Here is a 10423-nt window from a genome sequence, read left to right on the forward strand (position 1 = left end):
ATATATACACATATATATATATTCACATATATATATATTTACAGAGATGTGCAGCCCAAAGTGCTTCACTTTGAAAAATTAAACAACACAGACACACAATAACTAAAGTCTATAAAATAAACACCAGGGATAAAGAAATATATATAAAATCCAATAATAAAACTAAAGCTGTAACATTTCTCCAAAATACAAGCCAGATTAAATAGACAGGCCTTTAATTTACTTTTAAATACAGACAGAGCCTTCCAATCTAATATCTAGAGGCATTGAGGTCCAGTTTAGGGACGAGTAGTCAATCGATCAGAAAATAATCTATTTTCATAATTGGTTCACTTTTTTCACACTTTTTTCTCTTTTATGTGAACGCTAACTGACTTTTGGGGAGTTTTAAACAGTTTGTCAGACAGAATTAGACTTTTGACGTCCCGGGGCTTTATGAAGTCGTAATGTACGTAATGTAAAATAATTAAGAACATAAGTGCTAGTTGCAGCCCTCGACTTTACTCGACCACCACGGGCAAAATCTGACAATAAATTCTCACATAACAGATTATGCAGAATTTCTAATTAAGTCTGAACGTTATTTTAGTGTTTAAGTTGTTCAAACTTTCTTTTTATTGAACTCTGTGTCCACAAACAATGTTCTCAGTGCTCGTGTTCATGTGCTGACCAGGTGATAAAAATCAGGTTGTGTTGAGTCTTCTTAGTGATTTGAAAATAGGGATTTTGATGCTATCATGCTAGCGCCCTTAGCTCTCCCATTCAAAAGGCCATTTAATCTTAAAAGTGGCGCTTCCGTCCTAAATATTCTTTTAACCCTTGTGTTGTCCTTGGGTCAAATTGACCCGTTTCAAAGTGTTTTAAATCAGAAATATAGATTTCTTTCAACCAAACTGCCCAAAAATAACATGGATGATTCCATAAAATATTCTACATTTTTGGGTGTTTTATTTAATCTTAAAGCCTTTTAATTCATTTTTTTTAAAAGCTTCAAACCAGTATCCGGACTAAACTTTGACATCTACCCATCTGAGATCCAGACTCAACATCCTCTGATCTTAACTAGTAGTCAAAATAAACTTATGTACAGTATAATTTGATATAAATGAGGTTTGTTGATTATGAATTCCAAGAATAAGTGTAAAATCAATTATTAAACCAGCTCAGGTTTTTTAAAAAGGGCCAAAAAGTGAGAAATAAATCAGAAAAAGACAAAAACATTGGAAAAGCACAAAAAGAAATTTCAATTTTGACGAGGAAGGGCAAGTTCATGGTTAACGGGAAGACAACAAGAGGGATAAAGACAATATTTCTTAATAGATTATGAAGTAAAATGTTATTTCAGAAATGTTTTTAAGACCCCAAATACGAGGGTTAAATGAAAGTTTGACTCGAGTACATTCACAAGAACACCCTAGGTTGCATTTTGGTGACAGCTACTCTTTATTATCTGAATATGTAAGCCCTTTTTTCTTTAGCATGGCTGAATTTTGAATTTTAGAAACTCATTTCCTGTTCCTGGGTTTTCCTCCTGCAGCTGAAATCGAAATGATCGTCATCAGTCACAGCTCCCTAAACGCACCATCTGTGATTGGTGTTAAGCACTGATCTCTGAGGGCTGTAATTTCCAATCTGTTACACTACTTCCACTAAAACCTGCGTCTATCACATGGGTAAACGTGATGAATATGTGAAAATGTAAACACTGACACGGATCGGTACCAGAACACTATGAAGGTGTTATAATGTGCTGCCGCTGACATTGGAAATGGACGCAATCTGTTATTTAATGTTATTTACAGATAGGGAGCTGCATGGATAGCAGACCACAGACATGAGGTCATCTTTAGAGATTAAACGTGGTCTTGCTGTTATATGTATTTCTCCCTGCAGGGTGGGTATTAAAGGGTTTTAGTTGCCCAAATAACCTTGAAGCTGTTGCTCATCATGAGATAGTAGAAGCATTAATTTAGTGTTACCATGGCTATTTTGAGATTTCGAGACTGTAACTGGTTGTCATTGTTTACTGTCTTTCACTTTAGTCGCTGCCATGCCCAAATGTTCAAATATCAAAATGTTTAAATGTTCTGTCTTTAATCCCGAGGAGCCAGATAGTGAGTCTGAGCAGATGGGAAGATGATGGCACATACAGAAAAAGGCAATTTTTTTGTATAAGAAGACAAAATCAGGCAGCAGATTCTACAGAATCCGAAAGTGAATAGATTCTCTCACACACACACACACAGACACACACTGACACACACACACACACACACACACACACACACACACACAGACATCTTTTCTCTGTTTAAACAAATTGTCAACCTAAGATGTGGTGACAAGCGACGGGTCTCAGCTGGAGAGAGCTGCTGTTCTTCTGTAACACCCTGAGGAGCAAATATATTACATGGCTGCGACTAAAATGCAGAATTAACTTTGCAGGGATACTTTACCCATAATCCCTCCTGATCTTCAAGGCTTATAGGCGTTCTTGATTTATTTACCAAGCAGAGTCCTGGGAAGAGAACGAGCAGCAACAGGGTGATTATCTGAGTCACTGGAGTGATGTGATGACTGATATGACAACCTGCGCCTGTTCTTTACAACCTGGGCTGTGTTAAAGGGCCAGTACACAGAATATACATCTCTAATGTGCTACACATCGATCCAGATTCATCTCGTCCAGTGCAAGATGATTGTCATTGGTTTAAAGACATGCTAATTAACCAGAGCATGTCCCAGAATGCCGTGTGGGCTAGCCAGACCCTCCTCTGCAGCGCTGTGGAGGACGGTCCGGCAAATGGAGATTAACACTCTTAGATTAAGCTGGCGATAAGACGAGGATGACAACAGATTACGGGGCCAATGTTGGACTCCTCACTTCTAGGATTTAGGAGTAAGGAACACTCCTTAATAACTCACTCTCTGTCTTTCAGGCTATAGAAACCAACCTGATAAGGAAGTCGAGCAGCGGGCTGACCTACATAGCGGAGTGGAAGGGGGGTCTGCTGGAGCACAAGATGGGTCACCTGACCTGTTTCGCGGGCGGTATGATCGCTCTTGGTGCTGATGGAGCGCCCAGCGACAAGACGGGGCACCAGATGGAGCAGGCCGCCGAGATCGCCCGGACCTGTCACGAGTCTTACGCCAGGACCGGTAAGTATGCACACACACACACACACACACACACACACACACACACACACACACACACACACACACACACATACACACACACACACAGATAGATAGATAGATAGATAGATATTGATCCAAATTAAATAGTAAATAATAGTGTTACAGCATACAGTATGTATGTACATACATACAATATACATGAAATAATAATAGGAATAAAATACAAGAACAAATATTTGAATATAATATATATATAAGTTGGGAATACAAAGCTGTGCAACTGTTTAACCCTCATGTTGTCCCCATGTTGTCCTCATGTTGTCCTCATGTTGTACCCATGTTGTCCTCATGTTGTCCTCATGTTGTCCTCATGTTGTCTTCATGTTGTCCCCATGTTGTCCTCATGTTGTCCTCATGTTGTCCCCATGTTGTCTTCATGTTGTCCTCATGTTGTCTTCATGTTGTCTTCATGTTGTCCTCATGTTGTCCTCATGTTGTCCTCATGTTGTCCTATATTAATGTTCTTTTTAATTTCCCAAAATAACATGATTGATTCCACACAACGCTTTTTGCCAAGTACAAATCTCTACTTTCATTAATTTCGGGGCGTCTTATTCAATTTTATAGCATTTGAAAAATATGGAAGTGGTTCCGAAATAGTATTGAGTAAAAGTTGACATAGTATTCCAGTCTGTGATTATCATCAACATCCATTCCTTTAATTTTAGTCTCAATAATTCCTATTTTCTGCTTTTCAAACACTAGGTATAATTTCCTATAAATAAGTTCTATGAACAACAAATTCCAAAAATAAACTAAAGTTAATAAGTTAGTTTTACTTGGCGTTGAAAATGAAGAAAAAAAAGTGAAAAACATTCAAAAAAGCGTCAACAGTTTTGTTTTTTTTACGGACAAAAACTTAAGAAAAAGTTAAAAACATACAACAAAAAGCATCAACAAAAGTGTTGACTTTCAATGTTGACAGGAAGACAACAGAAGGGTTAAGTAGTTCAGGTTTTCCATTACATTGGTCACGCTGGGTCTGGTTGTGTCAGGTTTTCTGTAGTTAAACCCAAAAGCAGATCGGACCGAGAGGATGAGTCCAGATGTTGATTCACAGACAAGAAATATGCAACAGAATGGGTTGTTGGGGGGGGGGGGGGTCCAGGTCCAGGTCCCTGCACAGAGGGAAGCTGGCTGGCGGACTAGTGAGTGGGTTTTAATCCAAACGATAGTGATCCAGAGGATCTCCAGGACCGCAGTACTTCATAGCGGTCTGGCAGGGACTGGATCTCTGGCTGTCTCTTAAGTACTGCTCCCCATGAGCGGATGGAGTCCAGGTGCGCTTCTCCTGACAATATGTTGATGTGTCGACCATGCGACAGTAAGTCGCGTGGTTATGACATAATCGTTAGCCTATTTTTATAAAAACGTCTGCTACGGAGCCATAACGTGAGCTTCAAGCTAACAGAGTTTTATACATTGTCGTGTTTCTTTAGAGATTAACAACGAACAAATAGTCTTTAAACGCTTCAGATGTAAAGTTATTCGCTATCAAAGGGAAGCCAAAATGAATGGGAGTCAATGGGATGCTAACGGCAGGTGATGGCTTCGTAGCATTAAAATGGCGCCACGAGGGCTACGCTTAGAGAGGAGAGCCTGACCCCCCCTTGGGAAGACCCAGACCAGGCACTCCCTAACAGATTGCTTAGATTATTTCATCTTGAGTCAAATAATTATATTTTTCTCAAGTCCTATTATAAGTTGCTATGTTTGGTTGAACATGACATGTACGTAACATTAATCAAACATATTGTTCAATTTAAATAATATAAAGAATAAAGGAAGAAAATCATTCAGTATTCTTAAAGGCTACGTTGCTATACATTTCAGATAATTGCACACTTACATAATTACAGTTATGTTTGGTTTTCCACACACTTAAGCAAGTGTTACATGGAATTGAGATAAAATCCGACTAATTCATATCTACATTATTCTTTCTCCTCTGCAGCTTTGAAGCTGGGACCAGAAGCGTTCCGGTTCGACGGCGGCGTTGAGGCCATCGCCACACGGCAGAACGAGAAATACTTCATCCTCCGCCCCGAGGTCATAGAGACCTACCTGTACATGTGGAGGTTCACCCACGACCCCAAGTACAGGGAGTGGGGCTGGGAGGCTGTGCAGGTACAACGGTTGTTCATTGAAGGGCTTTTCATCACTTTGTGCTGTAGAAAAAACAAGGAAGGAAGAGAAATTTACTTACTTATTTTAAAGTAAGTAAAGCACTTCACTTCAGCTTTGAGCATGTGAAAAAGCTGCACTTTAAGAGCAGGTTGTTTTACAAAAACAACACAAATCAGGAAGGAAGCTTGCAGGAGGTGAATTTTATTAAACTTTTTATATTTAGTGAATATCCGCCCTTGTGTTTTAGTGATATTTTAAGCACATAAAGAGCTTGGTTGATGTTGTCATTCTCTCTTTCTGTTGTGCGTCTCGATCACTGTCCCTCGTCCAGGCCTTGGAGCAGCACTGTAAAGTAGAAGGAGGCTACAGCGGCGTCAGAGATGTCTACGCCTCAACTCCCAACCACGACGACGTGCAGCAAAGCTTCTACTTGGCTGAGACACTCAAGTAAGACTCACCAATTGAGCACACACCTCCCATTGTCCTTGTGTAGAGATCTGAGAGAGAGAGAGACAGAGAGAGATGATATATGACACTGGTTGGCTGTTGCAACAACATGGTGCTTAAACTCTAGACCACGAGCTCACCAACATTGCTTCATTTTAATGGGCCGTTAACCGAAAGGCAGGGTTGTACATATTTATACTGCTATTAAACCTGAGGAGTTATTCACCTCTGGTGGAGATGCAGAAATTCATTTTTACGTGTTACGTGTCACTACACGATACACTTGGATGCACAAGCACAACACGAGCACAGGAGGGCGAAGACACACTTCTCTATCAGCTGTAGGGACAGCAGTGTGTAACAACAAGACATGCAAATACAGAAAGATCAGATGCAGGCTGTAGGCCGACGCTAATTCACTTTTATTCATAGTATCAAATCATAAATTTGAATAGCAAAATATTAAAATAGAAACAGAAACAGTGAAAAACACAACGTGTCCCAACTCACCACAGGCAGCAACTACTTCTCACTTCCTCCTAATAGGTGCCTTACTCTTAACTGCTGGTGTGTGTGTGTGTGTGTGTGTGTGTGTGTGTGTGTGTGTGTGTGTGTGTGTGTGTGTGTGTGTGTGTGTGTTGTCAGCCACACAGTATGATGTCTGGTGGCTTTCCCTCTCAGATGGTTCTCCAACTACGTTCAGGAAGACCAAAAATTACAAATACAGCTTAAGTGTAAATGTGTGTAGTGTGTGTGTGTGTGTGTGTGTGTGTGTGTGTGTGTGTGTGTGTGTGTGGAGGAGACACAAATGATCCTTCTTTTAATACCATCAAGGAGAAGATTTCAGTTTGTTTGTTTTTCAGCTGTAGTAAAACATGGAGTACATGTTTTGCAGTATTTTTTATTATATCTTCATGTATTCATTCATTACCTCTACCAGGGTTTGTCTGTAGCAGGATTACGGAAAAACTGCTGGTCATATTTCCATGAAACATGGTGGAAATATGCAGCATGAGCCGAGGAAGCACCCCTAAAATGTCGGAGCAGACTCAAAAATACACCAAAAATATTAATGTTCATATTTATGTTCATCTCAGGTTAGTTGAGTAGAATCTGACGCCTTCAAACGTCTTGTTTTTTCCGACCAAAATTCCACAGCCAACAATATATAACATATAAAAAAAAACAAAATATATATAAGTCATTATGGTCCCTCATGTTGTCCTTGGGGTCAAATTGACCCGTTTTCAGTTTAAAAAAAAGTATTTTATTTGTAAAAAAAAAAAAAGGGCTGTGAAAATAAGACAACATTAAAAATATCAGAAACCTTTGGAAAAAACACCAAAAACATGAGAAAAAAGTGCCCACAACATTGAAAAAGTGACATAAATGTTGGAAAAAGCAATAATAATGTTGAAAAAATGTGACTATGTTTGATGGGAAGACAACAGAAGGGTTAAAGAAGCCCAAGTATTTGGATCAGTTGCTGTAGAGCGATGAATTAATCAGCCATGTTCTGCATGCAGCAGGGTTGATTCTTTTGTTTATTCATTCATTTATATCTTTTTTGGGGGTAAATTAACCTTCTCCACCCTGTTACCCTGCATGTCAGATGTGGCGTTCAATGACATGTTGATATAACTTAAGTTAGACATCTCTACTTCTTACAGTGCAGATCAGAATCAGCTTTAATGGACGAGTAATTGAAGAAAACAAGTCTCTAAAAGCACAAGGACAGCAAACAGCAGAGCTCCTTAAACTCTTACTCAAAATGAGTTTTTTTACTTTAATCGAAATTTGTATTCTCCCCCACCCACCCACCCTTCCTCACCCATCCCACCCCACCCTCCTCTTCCTCACCCCCTCTTCTTCTTCCTCACACCGGCCAGCTGTTGACAGGAAGTCAAGGTTAGCCTGATGGCTGACGGTGGCCAGATGCCATCCAATCCAGCTTATTTAATTTTTTATAGGCAGTAAATTTTAACCAGCGTCACCTCTATTCCTGATTACACACACACACACACACACACACAGACACACACACACGCACACACGCACACACACACGTGCACGCACACGCACACACTCAGAGTAAGATGTCTGGATTCCTTCCCCAGGTCCACCAGGCTGTGACATACAGATAACAGTCTTGTTTTTTTCTTCTTCTCTTGAATCAGTGTCACGAAAAACCCTCCTGAACACCAGAAAGTCAGAATGAGACGTGAATATCTGTATTGTCGTGGTAACGTGTTTTCCAGGGAAAGCCGGACACAAAGAATTTGACATTGAAGCCGCCGACTGACAGCGAGAGAAAAGACTCCGACTGTTATTGACCACCAGCCTGGACAGAAGCACAATGATTGGCTCATCAGTCACATCCGCGATATCAGAGACAGACGTTAAAGCATGTCCGTCCCATTCATCAGACACGCCGGGGGTCTAGTCCTCCTAATGGTCCTCGGGGATCTTGGCGTCCTGCAGACCCACTTCCTGTGTCCGTCTTCCTCCTGCAGCCAAGGACACCCCCATACTTCCCACTGCTGTCTGCCTCCTATCACTCACTGCTCTCTGTGGGTTGTTGGCGGGAAAAGGACGACAGCGGACAAGTGTCTCCTCTGCTGAATCAGCAGTTTTTCAAGAGTTAACGCACAGCTTGTCCCTCGTCTTCAGTCCGAATTTTATCCACATTTTGTCCCTTCAGCAACTCGTTTGCTTTCTTTTTAATATTCCTTTTAATTTAATTTTTAATTTGTTTATTAATCCCCAGTGGAGAAAATTACAATTTACACTCGGTGTGCACACTTTGTTAGTAATCACACACATGCCTGAACTACACACACACACACACACACACATGCTCAGGACCTGTATATGCACTAATGGAGAGATGTCAGAGTTGGGGGGGGGGGGGGTACGGTGCTTTGCTCAAGAGCACCTGGCAGTGCCCAGGAGGTGAACTGGCATCTCTCCAGCCACCAATCCACACTCCGTACTTGTTTGTCCATCTGGGGACTTGAACCAGCGACCCTCCGGTTCCTAACCCAGCTCCCTATGGACTGAGCCACTGCCCCCCCCCCCGGTTAGTTATTATTAACGTCTGAAGTCGATCGCACTTTTCCCAAAAAACGCCAAAAACTCACTTCATGTGCTTGATTTTCTCCCCCCTCCTTTGATGTTTAATGTTATTTTGGAGAAGCTTTATAACATTTGATGACATTAGGACGCAGAATAACATCATGGTTCATAAACTGGTGTGTTTCCCTCTCAGCTCCCCATCTGTTTCTTATTTCTTAAATAAATATTGCAAAAGCTAAACCCAAAATAATAACTCCAAACATCCCAAAACAAGACATCTTCACCATGTTTGTGTAAATAAAACATTATTTTCCCTCTAAGATTTCAATGAATGAGTTTTCATCTCAGTACAACTAACTTGTCTGAAGCAGATACCCGCAGCAGGTTTATTATTAAAACCTTTAATTTAGAGCATTTATATCAAATTCAGCTATAGATTTAAAAACAACAACATATTAACAAGGTCAATTTACAAACTATAGTAACATTAAACCAGATCTTATTGGCGGGGGAACCTTCAGGAACATCATCCTTTGTAAGACTCTTAGACTTACTAGGAATTTCCGGGTGTACGCGGTGTCATAAGAAGTCTAAAAAACTTCTTAAATTTTGAAATACTAAATTTCAGGCGTTATAAAATCTTAACCCTGGTGTTGTCTTCCCGTCGAAATTGGAAATCATCACTTTTGTTGACACTTTTTAATCTATGTTTTTAACTTTTTCTTACATTTTTGTCCCTTTTTTCAACACTTCTTTCAATTTTTGTCACTTTATTTGACCTTTTCAACACTACGTAACACTAACTTATTGAGTGTGTTTACCCTCGTGTTGTCTTCCTGTTGACCCGCAACTTTGTGATTTTCTGGGTGGAAATTTCAACAATTTTGTTGTACTTTTCCTCCACTTTTCTCAACATTTTCTTACTTTTTCCCCTATTTTTTTGTCACTTTTTTGTCGTTTTTTAAATTATGTTTTTGTAAATTTTTTGAAAAAAATTCTTTGTTGATTTTTCCAATTTTATTCCTATTTTTTGGTCAATTTTTTGAAATTTTTTAATTATGTCTTAGTCAATTTTTTAACAATTTCTTTGTCGATTTTTCCAATGCTTTAAATGTTATTTTTGTCATTTTTTTGGTTTTTTTAAATTATGTCTTAGTCAAATTTTTAACAATTTCTTTGTTGATTTTTCAAATGTTATTCCTATTTTTTTTTTCACTTTTTTGACCTTTTTTTAAAATATGTTTTAGTCAATATTTTAATGATTTCTTTGTCAATTTTTCCAATATTTTTGATTATTTTTATTATATATATATTATTATTATTTTTTATTTTTATTTTTTTTATTTTTCAGCATTTAAAAAACAATGTTTTTGTTGATTTTTTTTCCTGCTTTTTGTATTTCTTTATCCAACTTTTGTCACTTTTTTCAACGTTCTTTTCTGACATAGACGGTTTTTGTAAACGAGTCAAATTTGACCCGAGGACAACACAAGGGCTAATTTAACTCTTTCCCTCTCTGTCTCCGTCAGGTATCTCTAATTTAACTCTTTCCCTCTCTGTCTCCGTCAGGTAT

At 39.1% G+C, this 10423-nt stretch overlaps 1 protein-coding gene across 1 annotated transcript in view; it reads left to right on the forward strand.

Moving 5' to 3' along the window:
• Nucleotides 1–1669: 1669 nt before the first annotated feature.
• LOC117961819 (mannosyl-oligosaccharide 1,2-alpha-mannosidase IA-like) overlaps nt 1670–10423 on the forward strand; it is a 9500-nt gene continuing 746 nt past the window's right edge. Inside the window, exons 1-4 of the mRNA XM_034900755.1 lie at nt 1670–1673; nt 2905–3159; nt 5156–5328; nt 5660–5775. Of these exons, the coding sequence (XP_034756646.1) occupies nt 1670–1673; nt 2905–3159; nt 5156–5328; nt 5660–5775 (548 nt within the window). The remainder of the gene's footprint in view (nt 1674–2904; nt 3160–5155; nt 5329–5659; nt 5776–10423) is intronic.

The sequence above is a fragment of the Etheostoma cragini genome, chromosome 18 (assembly GCF_013103735.1).
Source record: "Etheostoma cragini isolate CJK2018 chromosome 18, CSU_Ecrag_1.0, whole genome shotgun sequence".
In the NCBI taxonomy this organism is placed as follows: domain Eukaryota; kingdom Metazoa; phylum Chordata; class Actinopteri; order Perciformes; family Percidae; genus Etheostoma; species Etheostoma cragini.